This window comes from Rhinolophus sinicus, linkage group LG16 (assembly GCF_036562045.2).
Source record: "Rhinolophus sinicus isolate RSC01 linkage group LG16, ASM3656204v1, whole genome shotgun sequence".
Taxonomy (NCBI): domain Eukaryota; kingdom Metazoa; phylum Chordata; class Mammalia; order Chiroptera; family Rhinolophidae; genus Rhinolophus; species Rhinolophus sinicus.
Window position 1 is genome coordinate 33,444,318 of NC_133765.1, and position 16,160 is coordinate 33,460,477.

Sequence of the window (16,160 nt, forward strand, 5' to 3'; positions counted from 1 at the left end):
TCGCTTTACGGCGGGGAAGGGCCTGTGCGGGCCTCCGTACGGTGGTCTCCTGTCGACCTCGTTTTTCATTGGTTGTGAATGAAGTGGGCGGGTCGCCGAAGAGTCTGAGGAAGAGGGCGGTGGCGGCGGCTGTGGTGACTGAGCGGAACCCAGTGACAGGATGGTGAGAATGGCAGCTGCGGCAACCGAGGCCCGGCTCTCGGGCCGGGTGCTGCGTCGTAAGGAGCCGCTGGGAGTCTCTGGGCGAGGGCTTAGGCGACCCCGAAGGCCTGGGCGGACGCGGCCCAGGCCCGGGCCTGGGGAAGGCCCAAGGGGAGGACAAGGGAGCGGCCACTTCTGGGTGCAGCCGGCCCTGGCCTTGCACCCCCGCTCCAGGGGCCTGAGGACGTCCGAGGGGGAAAGGGCCCGTGTCAGCTGCTAGTTCTGTCACGAGACTCGCACGCCCGAGCCTGAAAAGGCCTCTGGGCCTGTGATTCGAGTGTCCCCGAGCAAGGGGCACTGTTCCCTTCCGTTGTCAGACGTTTCCCTACTTCTTCCCCGCTAAAAGCACCTCCCACAGGTGGGGGTGTACCGGTTCAGACCCCATGGGGCGAAAGCTGGCTTCTGGGATGCACAGCGGAAAGTAGCAAGCAGAATCCTTTCCCCGTTTTAGTTTGCCATCTAGGGAAAGGAGATATAAACGATCCTTTTTCACCCCTGAAATTTCGTGCAGCTGCCATTGCAATGTGGTAGCGTGCTCTCAGAGGACGGCATTTAGCTCTTCGAATTGCTGGGACTACTTGTTTACTTAGGGTGCTGCGATCTTTGGAGTAGGATTCCTTAATGGTCTGTGAACTCCTTGAAATTGTTTGGAACATTTTAAGAATATGTACTTTTTTGCGTAAAGGGCCAGTGTTGGTGCCAAGGGGTAGTTTAGGGTACTTCAGTCATTCATCAGACTGCCCCAGCCTGCGCCAAGGTCGGCCCATCACCCTCACCCCCAATAGGTTGCTGCGCCTAAGACCAATTTTCAATGGTGGTCTTGAGCCCCTAAAAAGTTAGCGCTTAAGACCCGTTTTCAGGGGTGCCCTTGACCCTCTAAAAAGTTAAGAACAGTTTCAAAAAGAGCTCTATCTTGATGAGGTTTAACTGTAAAAGAACTTTTCTTTCTGACGGACATCCCTTGCATTTTTAAGATTATCACGATTCTATGACAAACACAGCCTTTGAGGTGGCTTATAGATGTGACAAAGATTTATGGTATATGCTTCTTTATATAACGTAAAAGGTGTTAATCCCACTTTTAATTTTTGCTTCTGAACAGGCTCCAGTTCAGAGTAATTCCTTTTACAGTAATTTTTGCAGTTATCCCTGGGAGAAGGTGAAATTTCCTGACATGTTTCTGAAGGTTTTTTTGAGAGGTGAACACTTTTTTAGGGTAGTTGTACTGCAACATCATTTTTCACGTCAAATTGAAAGAACTGGGCAAAATTTAGCATTAGCCGATTCTTTTATGATTAAAAGCATTTTATAGAAAAGTTCAATACTTAGTAATATTCGGAGTCTATAGGCAACAAGTTCAGGTGTGGGGACGATCCAGTTTTATCTGGCGGAATGTATTTGTTTTCATCATCTTTAGTTGGTGACTTCATCACTTGATAATGTATTCATAGTACTGTGTTAGATCTTCTATACAAAATAATGTCCTAGTTGCAGCATAGTTTTACAGCTATAATTTTGAACATAAGATAATGAAAATCATTATACTTGAGGCATAATTGGGCCTTAAGAATCCAGAAAATGTTAGCTTTCATTTAAGCTATCACTGAAGAATTTTCCAAATTATCTTATAAAATTCTAAACAGAACAGTAAACAAAAAGGATGAAAGTCAATGTGGAGAATAAGATTAGGAAAAGTAGAAAAAAATTGACAAGGCAAATTTTTAAAAAGTGTGTGTGCGTGTGTGTTTGTGTGTCGTGTTTAAAAATACAGCAAATGGTTCTTTTGGTATTTTGAGCAAAGCTGATTTTTAACATTTTCTTTCATAACACTCAGAAATCATTAACAATTGTTTGCATATTCATTTGATATGAGTTTTTTGTTCTTTTTTTGGTTTGTTTCTTTTCGTTGCTTTCTTTTAACATTGGTCATGTTTCACCCTTGTTTTTTTTTCATTCCCCTGTCTGCAATCAACTTCTTCATTCCACTAAGGCTGGGCACAGAGTAAGTTTCTTCTCTTAGCTCCTCCTAACAATGGTGGTTGGGTGTCTACTACTGGGACTTTCACCCTTTTACAGTCTATGCAATAGGAACTAACCAAATTCCTATGCTTTGATTGGGTTGATTCTTTATTTGAATTTAACAAGACTGCCATTTCCAGGATCTTTTCTGTCTGAATTTAACCTAAACTGTCAAAGTGTGGAATTTGGGCAAGAATGCTCCTCAAAGTACGACATTTGTTATGTGACATTATTTCCCCTATAACTTTGTCACCTGCAGGATGTCACCTCTAAGGATTTTTACTAGTACGACATTTGTTATGTGACACTATTTCCCCTATAACTTTGTCACCTGCAGGATGTCACCTGTAAGGATTTTTACTAGTACGACATTTGTTATGTGACACTATTTCCCCTATAACTTTGTCACCTGCAGGATGTCACCTGTAAGGATTTTTACTAACTTGAAATAGATTCTGTGTGGTCATTCATACAGTTATATCTTTAGACTGCTGATAATCTGGGTACACTTGGGGCATAATCCACAGTACGCTATAGAATTTAGGTCATCAATCGTTATAAAGTATCGTGTCTTACTAATGTTCTTTCTAGCTCATTCAGATTGAACAGCTCATTCATTATTAGTTCCAAACATTTTCAATCTGTTATAGACATGTACCCTTTTATGAGTTTGAGGTTATTCTTTTTTTTAATATAGAAATCTATTTTTTAACTTTTTCTCAAATACCAGCTTTCCCACATTAGCTATGTACTTCAATCCATATCTGAAGGGATCCCCCTCTAAAGATGAAGATTGTTCTCTCTCCAGGTACTTTTGTATTGATCACCAATGAGGGTGGAAACGTCCTGGTGGTTTTTAGTTTTACAGATGTTTTGTCCACTAAAATCTAGATTGAAACAACTAATATAAGTGATTGAGCAAATACCAGCCTGTTCTATAAAGAAGAAACTTATTTAACAATTTGTTTTAAAGTACGCTTATTTTGTAAGCTTGTGTTACTTCACGCTACATCCTGATAACAGATCCTTTCCTTTGTAATCGTTTTGATAATTGTTGCAAGATGAATCAAGATTGTTTTAGTAATAATTTTAATTTCACACATTTTGTTTTTGATTAACTTCAATTTACAAAGTCTGTGGTGGCAAAACTATTTTCTGTTTTATCCTATTTTAGATATTTAATGCTTTGATAAAAAGGAATAGTCATGCCTTCTTTAAAACAGGTAAAGGGCATGTACATTTATGAATGGGACATCTATGGGAAAACATACTATCGTTGAATGAAGGTGCTTATACTAAGCAACATGAAGAAATTGATTGTTGTCCTTATTTTTAAATGAATTTTTTGACAATATTCTGTTAAAGATTGAATTAAATAACATATGTAAAATCTTGAAATTTTAGAATTAAAATTTTACAGGATTGAGGTTTTTTATTTTTTTATATTTAAATGCAAAATTTATTTTTGTCATCCAAGACTGACTGTTGCAACTCTAAACCACCTGCTAAATTCATCACTTATTTGGCTGATCTCTTCTTTTAATGCTCTAAATGTACATGAAAGATTGTGAAAATGTTATTTTAATTTGGGGATTTAAACTAAGTATACATAGGCAATTTAATCTAGACGATGAAAATATGACAGTGAGGATTTCTAATAATGAAGGAAAGAGAAGGTAAAGATTATAATTCAAAAGCAGACGTTTCCCTATTGAAACTTTTTGAAACTTAGGCTGTTTTTATTCATCTGTGATGTGTAGCTAATAGTTTTAAGTAGCAAATATTGTGAATTTTGGCTACTGTTCCTCCAAATAGTTGTCAGTTTAATAAACATAAATTACAGAATTAACTTTTTTTAATCTATCATTACATTTTTGACAATTCTCTTTATTAATGTTCTGGGAATCAGTACATGAGGTTTTACCTTTATAACTGCAGAAATATGAATTACCATATCAGTCTCCAAAAATGCCAAATTCCGTAAGACCCAGTAGTATATTTTTCATTTTGCCATTTTTTCATTCAGTGTAATTGATAGGTCCCTAAATGAATCACTTTTAGAAAGCTTGATTTTATTCTTGGAAAATAAAATGATCTGTTTTTTGTATGCATACCTGTTTGTGACCAAAATAAGATTGATTTAGAATAGAGTATGTTACCATATGTCTGTTTGTTTAAATGGCTGTGTTAAGAAACTGTGTGAATAACTTCCGCTCTTTTGTGTTTTGGAATCTCTGATTAGTTTCATTTAAAGGGGGAGTTAATTGGAGAAGAGTATCTTGTTTTGACATCATGTTTAACATGACACCTTGTCTCACCTTGACACTTTAAAGTTGGTGTTGGTATTAGGAGACCTGCACATCCCACACCGGTGCAACAGTTTGCCAGCTAAATTCAAAAAACTGCTGGTGCCGGGAAAGATTCAGCACATTCTCTGCACTGGAAATCTTTGCACCAAAGAGAGTTATGACTATCTCAAGACTCTGGCTGGTGATGTTCATATTGTGAGAGGAGACTTCGATGAGGTGATGTATTTCCCTTTCCTTCCCGACATTTCCTTTTCTTGATTCTTACATATAGTTTTATCCTTTAGATCAGTTTCTTAACTGTTAAGGTCTTTTTATTTTTACCTCCAAATATAAAATTACTACTCATACCCCTTCCTGTTAAAAGCACTGATTTTTAGACTGCTCGAAACACATATTAAACACTTGTTCTAACTAACTTGATATGGAGTATAAGTGGTTTTGTCACTATTTTCTGTAGGACTGTCATTTTGTTTAGAAAGTTTGTTAGGAACTTCTTCCACCACCACCTGTACTAGCCTGTTCCAAGCACCATACCGCTTTCCTATATTCCAACTTCCTGATTCTACCCTTCCTCCCTACACAGTTTGTTCTCCAAGTAGCAACCAGAGTGATCGTTTTTAAGTGAAGATCACATCACCACTCTGCTGAAAATCCTGCCATGGCTCTCCGTCTCAAGGATTAACTAACTATGAAGGGACATGAGGAAGTTTTGAGGAGGCTATAGAACTGTTCTGTATCTTGATTGTGGCAGGGCTTACATGACTGTATGCATTTGTCAAAATCCCTTCAATTGTACACTAAAAGGGATCATTTTACTGGATGTAAATTACACCTCAATAAACCTGACTTTAAAAAAGAAAAAAGTGAGTTAGGAGCTCTGGAGTTACAACTTTGCGCCTTAGTTAATAATGAGATTTTTAGGCAAATTACATCCTCTTTTTGGCCTTAGTTTCCTTCTATGTAAATCTGATTGGAATAGATGATTTTTAAGACCCCTGCTCATGCTAATATTGTACGATTTAGCAGGATAAATCTGATTCTGGTATGAAAAATGTATGTTGTATCTCTGGGAATATAAGCATTTCCATAAATTATTTAACTTCATTGGTGCTTTTTAACAGGGTTCTTTTATACCAAACTGAATGAGCATAGTGTCTTTTTTTTTTTAAATGGATTTTTAATAGAGTTTGGATAAACTAGAGATGACATAGAGATAAAAGATGGGGATGAGAAGGGAATGGGCAAACTTCTTGTCAATAATTAGAATATAGGTCTTATTTGTTAAAAACATTAGGGGTTCTGTTTGTGTTATACTAAAGACAGTTTCAGTAGCAAGATTTAAACTTTTTTGCTTCTAATTTGCTAAATTCACAGACCCTGGAGCCAAACTACCAGAGTTTGGGTCTTGGCTTACCCACTTACTAAAGTTTAACCTTGGGCAGGTTATTTTAACCTCTGTGTGCCTCAGTTTCATCATCCATAAAATGGGGGTCATAATAGAACCTACCTCTTAGGATTGTTTGTAAGTATTAGATAGGTTGATATTTATAAAGCCCTTAGAATAGTGCCTGGCTCATACTAAGTACTATGTAAGTGTTAACTATCATTATTATTTTAAGCCATCTGTATAGCTATTAAAGCCTGGGGTATAATTTAAACACACCCTAGATTACAGGTCACATGCCTGGGATTCTTAGGTAGAGGAAACTCACAAATTTGGGGGAATAACTATTTTCTACAGCATGCCCAAGAGAATCCATATTCTATAAAAATAAACACAATAAAGGGATTGCATGATAAATTCTAGTTATGTTTTGAGCATAGTTCCAACCTTAGAGACCGAGAAGAAATCAAATATGTAATAAATGTGTTGCTTGTGGAGCACATCCATATGAGATCAAATATTTAAGCAGATTATTTTTTAAACATCAGTATCTCTAAAAAATATTTTTTCTTATGTCTCTCTCTTATTTTAGAATCTGAATTATCCAGAACAGAAAGTTGTGACTGTTGGGCAATTCAAAATTGGTTTGATCCATGGACATCAAGTTATTCCATGGGGAGATATGGCCAGCTTAGCCCTGTTGCAGAGGCAGTTTGATGTGGACATTCTTATCTCGGGACACACACACAAATTTGAAGCATTTGAGCATGAAAATAAATTCTACATTAACCCAGGTTCTGCCACTGGAGCATATAATGCCTTGGAAACGTGAGTAGCATGCAATTTGGGAATTTGGGGGCTTTATAAATTTAATAATTGCACATGTGACACTTCATAAAAGAGAAATGCAACCATTTAAATAATTATAGCCTTTTTGGCCATCTTCTTTTGGTGATTATTCTTTTTAATATTTAACAACTGGATTTCTCCTTGAATCCAAATTGTCATCTTAAATTTATAGTGCTACAGCTTTTTAATACAAAACACTGACATTATTTATATTTTCTTCTAGAAATATTATTCCTTCATTTGTATTGATGGATATCCAGGCTTCTACAGTTGTCACTTATGTGTATCAGCTAATTGGAGATGACGTGAAAGTAGAACGAATCGAATACAAAAAATCTTAAAGCCAGGCCTGTCTTGATCTTTCTGTTGGTTTTTTGTTTTTTAATTCCCCTGTTCAAATCAAGTAATTAAACATTTAAGAGCCACAAAATTGTATCACTTTTATAATATTTTGCAGTAAAATATATCATCTTCTGTTAATACAATGGTCTAAGCTTCTTGTAAACTATAAGAATTTATTGAGTTTAAGTATATGATTTCTATGAAAAAATGTCCACCGCACAGTAAATGGTCACATGTTAAGAAAAATTTATCCTTGTAAATATCTTCAAAGTTGATATTTGGAACTTTATTACAAAAGTAGTGCATGAGGAGAAAGAATCTGGACTTTCTTGTATACATTTTTCTCCAGTAATAAACAGTTGCCTTTCATTTATACTTTTTTGATAAACTGTGTTTAATTTTTAAAAATCATAAAAATTAGAGACCAAATGAAACTGTGGACAAGTGCTAAAGTGATGAGATAGAGATGACCTTTCAGAGCTGTCTCACTTCTTACAGCGTTCTGGGTCATACATTGGACTCGGATTTCATTTTCTAAATAATATGCCATGTGGAAGGGAAGTACCCTAGAGGGAATATATAATGTAAAGAATCCTCTCATTAGTATAACTACTCCCAACTTAATCTAGTTTGAGAGGCCAGATGTTCGTGTGGCCATTTTCATAATGAGGGAAAATTGATATTTCCATTCTTAAGTTGTATTTTCAAGCAGCAAATATTTATTAAGCACCTTCTTTGCAAGCTAGGGTATTATCTCTGTCAAATGCTATTCTGTAGTAGGATATTTCAGAGTTTTCCTCAGCCCAATCAAGAAAAATAATTGTTGGATATTCTAATATTGCTGTTTTAGGACTTACTCTTAACAGAGAAAGAAGTATACAATGTGTTTGTCAGATTTAAAGAAAGATAATTCAATTTTAAGTGACAAGAAAGTTTTAATTTTATCTAGCTAGACATAAAAGCATATGTTACACACAGACTGTATTACACAATTATCATTGGTACATGGAACTACATCAAACCAATTACATTGTTGTAAAAGTTTCTAAACAAACCAAAATTACCTACTGACTCGATGGTGACTAACAATCCTCCTAAATGTGGGGAGAGGACACATTCACAGCCCTCTCCCCGACCTTTGGCACATTATCAGTACGCAAGACAAGACTGTCAAGTTCACATCAGGTGTTCCTCTCCCCGTTCTTCAATTGACATCGATTGCATACACTTATTTAGTAAATCTTCTTCCTTTTTTTCTTCATTCATGTATGATTCAGAATCATTTGTAGAAACTGAAGACAAAAAAAAAAAAAGTTTATAATGTCTGTTTTGGAAATAAAGTTGTATTTCATCCTGAAACTTGAGATTTGTATATAAGAACAACCTTCAATATGACCTGCCTTATTAATAAACCTTGAGCAAAAACAGATTGCCTGCAATTCTCAAAACTTAACTCCCCTTTTCCCCATGTCTCTTACTTTTTAAAATAAGATACCCAATACTATATTCTAGCCAAGTTACTGTATAGCAAATTCTCTATTAAGTCCTGTTTTCCCTTTGCTTTTTAAAATCTTTTAGTTAGAGGAGAGTTAGAGCTTCAGCCTTCTCCGTCTTCTTTAAGTTTCTTCTCATCCCTTTTCTCTTGGGGGCCACAGGGACCTTTCCTGTGGTTTCCCTCCAGTATTCTTTTTGGAACCAGACTTACCCTCTCCCCTGCCATTTTCCTCACTTCTTGGATAGGCATAGTATAGTATTTACAGCAGAGCTGAGTGGTGTGGTCACACAGCAATGGGATATGGGTTCAGAAGGCCTAACTTCTCTACTTCCTATCCACTTCCCTGCTCACTGTGGTAGTAACTAGGAAATTACTGAATTTCCACTTTATCAATTCTGAGGACTACTGCTGAGCATTCAGTCTTTCTTCTGCCTTTTTCATTTTGTGGTATTCTGTAATTGTGGCAGAAGGATCTTTTATCTTGATCCTTCCCGAGTCTGGATTTTTCTGAGTTGCTCTGTAAAATTTTAATATCACCTGGTTGGCTTTCTTCCACTGGTTTGTTGAATATTAAAATGGTATCAGTGATACAGCCCTTTGTAAACCTTGAAGCTATATAAAACATGTCCATCCAAAAATGGCACTATCTCATAAAAGAAGTGCTACGGCTTTGAAAAAGTCATGTTTTTGTGAATCGGTTCTGACAAATTCATCCTCTGTTAAGTCTCAGACCTTGATATTATAAATATCTTTATTTAGAATTAGAAATACCTTGAATCTTACTCCCCTGAGCAGCATGTTCTTTTAAATGAAAACAGAAACTATATTTCATGTTTAGTTTCATTTGGAGCAATAAAAGCAAATCACATTCTAAATTATTATTTCATCTGTAATAGAAACTATTGGATTTAATATTTTTTAAGCATAAGATCTTTAAAAATTCATACTTTTAAAATTTCATTTACCTGATTGCATGAACACTCTGCCTGGTTTTCTAAAAATCTTCAGCGACTTACATCGTGTTTTAGACACATATCCAGGTTTTAAACTATAAGAAATAGAAGCATCTTAATTGGAACCAGCAAAGTGAACAGCTGCCTAATGCATGTGGAAGATCATACAGCTTCGCTTTACTAAACTGCCAGTATAACCAAAGAGACCCTTTTAGCCCCTGAATTCTCCTGACATGCAAAGCTAACTATTGTGCAGGTTGAATAATTAGGCTTCTTATCTTTTTTCCCCTCCTTTTTTGTTTATAGTATTCCCCATATGCAGAAGCAACCATATGCTTCTCCTTTTGGAAGTGTTTGTATCATTTTGAATTTGAGTGGGAATCACTGAAAAGGGAAGTCTTCCATATCTCTAGCTGATCAAGAAATGTTTACAATTCCACAAAATCAGTTCTAAAAGAAGTGGCACCTCCCAGTTAGCTCAGTAGCGAGAGACCGTTAGATAACATCCTTTTGTGCTTTTTGTCTAACCCTATTCTGAACTTAGCAAAGTGAACATATTAGGGAACACAAGCTTTCATATCAGTTAGCTACCTTTCAAATAAAATTGGGGTACATTTTCCTCCTTTTAAGCAATAAGAAACAGACCCTTCTTTGTTTCTCACTGGTCGCCAAAGGGAACGCTGTATAATCATTTCAGGGACAGCAGCAGCCATGACCTTAGAAAGCCCTGAGTCGTCTCTCTCCTGTTGGTGTCTCCATGTAGTGCAGGGGTGATGGTGCTTCTGGAAGTAACGAGAACTGAGGCGGCTCCTGTGATGAGTGAGGACACCTGTCACACAAATCACCCCCGTTAGAAGACCCTCTCATTTCCTGTGACAACTTGTGAGAAGCTAGTGGGAGGTGCACCTGCCTGGCTTTGGAGAGCTGCGCTCGACCATGTGCATATACTGCTTCTTCATTAATGTCCTCAGATAGTTTGCGTTGTAGATCTTAGCAATGCTGCACAGATAACGCTTCTGGCCTGTGGTGAAGTCTGGATGCTGAAAGAGAAAGTCAGGTTTACAGGCTTTTATCTGAAAGGATGAATGTTCAGCAGAGTTGTGCCATCTGTACATTTTACTTAAGCAAATCCAACTATGTCAGTTTAGCCAAAAAGAAGGAAATGGCCATTTAAACAGTACAAGTGACTCTGCTTGCCATTTCCACTCATGTGGTTCAGATGCCCAATGAGATTTGAGAACCACAGCCCTAGAAGAATAAGGAAAATATGAACCTGCTGTTATGTCAGTGAGTCTTCATTCCATGCCTCTCAGTGAGTGTGGGCATCTCGCCTTCTACATAACATGGTACCTAAAAGCAACCCAATTACTTAGTTTAACTAAAGAAACAGTCTTTTCTAGCACCAGACTGAGGGATAGCCTGTGGGTTTCTGATAGAAGCAATTTTGACAAAGACTTTCACTGTACTTGATTTTAGAAGTTTTAACACTCACCTGAAATGCAAGACCCCACTATATATCTACGTATATATACACACACAGGATTTACTGAACTGGATAGGTAATAAATCCAGAGAAAATTCAGATTGTTGGCCAGAATCACTTACCAGTTTGCACAAATCTTTGTAACCCTAACTTGTGTTTCTCTGGAGAAGACATTCTGGCAGCTATGATCTTTACAGGTCAACAGTTGTAAAAGGCTTACTATCAGTTTCTTTACTTGCTTGCTTCTAATTTTGTAGTCCTTGAGCAAAATTTTTATGAGGTCGGGTTTCCATCTCTAGAATGGAACTTTCCTCAAGCATCTTTGTGGATGGAGCATTGAGCTTCCTGCATAAAGGTACATCAGATCTGAAGTATCATAAAGCCCTGAAAGAACTCCTATAAGAAACCCATTAATGACAAAATTCTTGCATTCATTCAAGAATTTACCCAGTAGATATTTATGGACTCCTAGACAAAATGCTGGGTGCACTTTGTCTTCCGCAGGGCCTTACCCTCTAAGTAGCTTATTTTCAATAAAAAGTTCAGCTCTGGATACAAAGAGTATTGGTATTTAAATAAAGCATTGACAGGTAGTTAGCATACCTTTAGAAAGGACAAATCTGTCATTGATTTAGGGATGTGAATTGTTTGAATTTGAGGAGTTTTCCATAACTCTTGCAGCTTGGCTCTGTGTGAGTTCACTTTGTGTCCATCTTTGATTCCATCTATAAGCAAGGACATTATTATGTGAATTTCATGAGAAAGATCAGTTCAACAATTTACTTATTAAGATCTATGTAGTTACATGTGTCTGATTATCCTGGAGTAGTAGCATGAGTCAGACTTGAATTTGAAGAGACTAAATGATATGCCATTTAGTTTTAGAGCATACAAAAATCTAAAATATTTATAAATATTTACTCTCTATGTATCATTATATATGGACTACATTATTTTGAACTCAGCTGAGATGCAAACTCATACTTTCTTTTAGTTTACTGTATATCAGGTCATACTGAACAGGAATATACATGCAGGATTTGTACTTTAAAGATTTACAACAAAATTTTACCATTCATTAGGCTTTAGTATGTAGTTTAAAAATTATATTTTGTATTAGACTCAAGGTAGAGCAACACAGATTTAATGCCTTTAATAACGCAGTGTTAAAATGAAGAGCTTTGCAGAAATTTATTAAAACTATTTTTACATAATTTCAGTTCTCTCAGTGTTTTAAATACTGATGTGGGTAGATTAAAAGAATAGTCTTTTGGTAAAAATAAAAGTTGAGATCTATTCCCAGAAGAATGGAAACTAATTTTCAATTTCATTTCATACATATGGAGACCAATAATTTAATTTACTACTAAAGTTTATACTATTAAAGTTTATAGTAGCACTTTGGGGAAAAATCATATCTGGCAAAATTTAATCAGGAAATAATTCTTTGTAACATTTACCTCCTCCCCACACACCCCCTCCCTCCAGACAACCACTTATGTGCTATCACTGCAAATTAGCTTGCATTCTCTTGAGTTTGATATAAATGGAAACCAATACATTTTGTTTTTGTCTGGCTTTTTTACTCAGTATAATTTGAAATTCATCCATTCCTTTTTATTGTTGGGTTATATTCCATTGTATGTATGTATATACCACAATTTTCTTATACACCCACCTCTTCATGGACATTTGGGTTGTTTCCAGTTTGGGGCTATTACAAATAAAGCTGGCAGAACAGATTTTAAGTTAGAAGTTTGTATTTGGTAAAGTGAGTCAAATAAGCACAGTTTTGGCACAGTTTTGTTTCAGTATTATTGCTAACAAAGGCCACTATAAGTTTACATATTAAACTTTAAATTCAGTTATTTCTTTAGGATTTGGGTAAATCAGATAGTTCAGATAAGAGTTATATTTACATACCAAAGGACTAACTAGTTTGCAGCAAATAGAAAAGCACCGGAAATTATGTTAATATGACCCTTAAATCATAATTTGGAATCTGTAATAATAAAATGAGTATCAATTTAACATTTAAAAAGTTTATTTAAAAAAAATTTTTTTTAAAGTCATAATTGTGGGCTAATTATCTAAGAATCTCTTTTGTGTCCCGGCTAATCTACGTTTCTGAGGTGCATATTATAGCCTGAACTAAAATTTAATTTTTGAAAAGCTCGATAGCATTTCTTTACAGAAAATGAAACATTTAAAAATAATAGCTAAACTCAACAACAAACAACCCACTTGAAATATGGGCAAAGGACTTGAAGAGACTTTGGATGTCTCCAAAGAAGATATACAAATGGCCAATAAGGGCATGAAAAGATGCTCACTGTCACTAATCATTAGGGAAATGCAAATCAAAATCACAGTGAGATCCCACTTCCTACTCATAGGATGATGGTCATTGAGAAAACAACCCCAATGTTAGCTAGGATGTGGAGAAATTGGAACCCTGTGCATTGCTAGTGGTAATGTCACATGGTGCAGCTGCTATGGCAGTTCCTCAAAAAATTAAAAGTAGAATTGCCATATGATTCAGCAATTCCATTTAAAAACCACAATATTTATGTATACGTATTTATATATATATATATACATTTATATATATATACGTATATATGTATATACGTATATATATCTATATCTATATATATATATATATATATATACACATATACATGTATATATATACACACACACACACTCAGACATGTGCATGTGTGCTTTTCATGGGTAATTGTAAGGATTAAATTTTCCAAGGAAATGCAAAGTGAATCCAGGTTTATATATCATTGAATTGAAATTGCTTCCCTGGAAAAAAAAATGTGTGAGAGGCCTTTCGGGGCCCGCCTTTCTCTCTTAACTCCAGCAGCTCTATCCTTTACTTGGAGGGAGAGGAAAATAGGAGCACTAAGAAGTTGTTCTTTGAAGTTGTTCAATTCAGAATTTTTTCCTTCAATCTGTGAATAAATCCCACGCTGTGCTCTGTGCTTACAATCAACATCAGTTATAAACAGTTTTCAGATTCACTGTTATTTTGAAGTACTCTTTTTAAAATGCTTGATGTAGGATATCTTAATGGGAGACAAAGAAGCCCATTTGTTCTTTGAAAAATCTTACAGACTAGGTTCACCAAGGATGCTAATAAAGTCTATTTTAAAAACTCCATTGTATGAATAGTTACAGCAGAATTGGCTTCTCTGAACCATGTTACTTATAGGTGTATCTGCTCTACTCACCAGTACCTCTGGAATTCTGGTAATAAGAATGTCCAGCTGACCTGTTGGGGGAAAAAAAAGGATGTAAATAATATGCATTAATTGACAGTTTTATAAGCATTAAAGTATTTTAAATGAAAAAGGACACTATTGCATATGCTTTTTACTTTTCATGTTTCCTTCAGACAGAATGTCTTGCAAATTTTCTCCTGTAATTCTGGTTATATTCCACTGGTTCCAGACATTTTCAAAGTGAGTTGTCTGGGATTTTTACCTTACCCGACAAGATTCACTTTAAGCCAGATTTGGTCTTAGTTTTATAGCCTCCTAAGCTAATGTCTACATTGAGTTCAATAAAGTAGTTTGGGCTTCTGTGCTATCCATCATATTTTCTTGTTCTTTTTAATAAAGTAATTTGGCTATGGAAAAGACTGTTTTGTTCTTTATTGTATATAATTAAGGTGAACTGGAACTAAGTTGGTTTAGAATGTTTCTAATTTGGGACAAGTTCTTTTCTCAAATTAAGACTAAACACCCTTCCTTCCCTGTCTTTCAATTTATTCAATGAACAAGAGTTCACTGATCTCCTGATATACTAGGATCCAGCACTTCACTAAGCACTGTGATGAACAGAAAAGAAACACGAAACCTCATCCCATCTTTAAAAAGCCTTCAACCCACCAGATATTTATAAAAAAGAAAGAAAGAAAAAGATGGTCATGGGTGCAGCAGGAGCCATATAACTGTGAGCTGAATTGCAGAGGAACACCGGCACCTCTCCTTTTTTAGGGAATAACGGATGAAAAGGTACTGCCTCCAGGAGTGATTTCAACAACTCATTCTCTTTAGCTTTCGGGAAATAATAGTAAAACCCCGCTCAAAACAAACGGATTTCTGTGTGAAGAAAATGTCAAGATCAAGGTGCCTTTAATATTCATAGTCTGTTTTACTGGCGATTATGAATCCCCCTTTGACATAAAGTCGCCCATGTCACACACAGGGAACTAATTTATTGACTTGGAAGCCCTCGGTTGAGCCAGGGGACTCTGTTCCCGCAGTCTCCCCCTCTCTCCCAGCCCCGCTTATGTAGCGATCCCGTGGCCAGACCGCAATTTTTTCAGCAGGTTTTGCAGCGCCCCCTCGGGACAGAAAGACGCACGCAGGCGGCTGTCGCAGACATCGCGTGCAGTCATTGCACCAAATCCTCCTCCTCAGAAGCCCTTCCCCTAAACAGTGAATCGGTTTCTAGTCCCATCCCGGCCACAACAGAGGTTCTCCCGCCTTTCAGTTCAGTGCACTGCGAACCTGTCCATTGGAGCAGCCAGCTCCCAACCCCTGTTCTACAGGGAGATCACGACCCGGGGCCGTCGCCATCTCCCTGACCCCTTAGGACCCCGCAGCCTCACCCGCCGCCGCCGCCCTCGGTCCTGGCCACTGCAGGCGGCTCTGTGGAAGAGCTGCACTCCGTCCAGTCGGACATCGGACCCTGGCCGGGCATTTCGTCCCGGGTGCCTGGACCGCGAGCTGTATGCGGGAAAAGCTTTCCCCACCTCCCCTCTCCGGTCAGCACGCGTGCGTCAGGCCGGGTGCTATTGAGGGTGAAGAGGCGGACGCTGGATTCTAGCACCCTCCGAGGCGCTGCGGACACTGCCCGAATAGCTTCGGGAGAGCGGGGAGGGCAGATCCACGATCCTGGAGTTAGACTAGGGGAGGGGCGGGAGTTCTTTAGTTGATGGCGCGCTTTGCACGTTGGCATTTTTTGTGGAATGGATGTGTCACGGAAACGAAATACACATGCCCTCCAAAACAGGAGGTGCCTTCCACCTCTGTATTCCAGACCCTCAGCAAATTACAAATCTTGAGTGTCACCGTATAGGTCAAACATCAGCACGCAAACCCAGGAC

General features: G+C 37.3%; 2 protein-coding genes across 3 annotated transcripts; one reads left to right on the plus strand and one right to left on the minus strand.

Annotated features, from left to right (window-relative positions):
• The first annotated feature begins 9 nt into the window (after window positions 1–9).
• On the plus strand, window positions 10–7,479 carry VPS29 (VPS29 retromer complex component). Its single transcript, XM_019734046.2, has 4 exons — window positions 10–163; window positions 4,554–4,745; window positions 6,506–6,741; window positions 6,986–7,479. Exons 1-4 carry the CDS (start codon window positions 161–163, stop codon window positions 7,101–7,103), a joined length of 549 nt encoding a protein of 182 aa, XP_019589605.1. The 5' UTR covers window positions 10–160; the 3' UTR covers window positions 7,104–7,479.
• Window positions 7,480–8,068: 589 nt separating this feature from the next.
• FAM216A (family with sequence similarity 216 member A) lies at window positions 8,069–16,012 on the minus strand. Of its 2 annotated transcripts, none has more exons than XM_019734041.2 (7): window positions 15,663–16,012; window positions 14,278–14,318; window positions 11,639–11,760; window positions 10,463–10,592; window positions 10,198–10,381; window positions 9,565–9,647; window positions 8,069–8,396 (listed from the first exon to the last, which is right to left on the minus strand). In XM_019734041.2, the coding sequence occupies exons 1-7, from the start codon at window positions 16,010–16,012 to the stop codon at window positions 8,281–8,283; spliced, it is 1,026 nt and encodes a 341-aa protein (XP_019589600.2). In that variant the 3' UTR covers window positions 8,069–8,280. The 2 variants fall into 2 exon arrangements, with proteins under 2 accessions (XP_019589600.2, XP_019589599.2); XM_019734040.2 differs by having other exon boundaries at window positions 10,144–10,381.
• Between the last annotated feature and the right edge of the window lie 148 nt (window positions 16,013–16,160).

What these genes read in the sequence shown, in the direction of transcription:
- VPS29 (XM_019734046.2), top strand. An exon ending in TGAGAGGAGACTTCGATGAG is followed by an intron (nt 4,746 to 6,505) that starts GTGATGTATTTC and finishes CTCTTATTTTAG; the next exon opens with AATCTGAATTATCCAGAACA. An exon ending in GCATATAATGCCTTGGAAAC is followed by an intron (nt 6,742 to 6,985) that starts GTGAGTAGCATG and finishes ATTTTCTTCTAG; the next exon opens with AAATATTATTCCTTCATTTG.
- FAM216A (XM_019734040.2), bottom strand. Translation starts at nt 16,012, where the DNA reads ATGCCAACGTGCAAAGCGCGCCATCAACTAAAGAACTCCCGCCCCTCC. An exon ending in ACCGAGGGCGGCGGCGGCGG is followed by an intron (nt 14,319 to 15,662) that starts GTGAGGCTGCGG and finishes TTCCCCCAACAG; the next exon opens with GTCAGCTGGACATTCTTATT. An exon ending in CAGATTTGTCCTTTCTAAAG is followed by an intron (nt 10,593 to 11,638) that starts GTATGCTAACTA and finishes TTTCTCTTTCAG; the next exon opens with CATCCAGACTTCACCACAGG.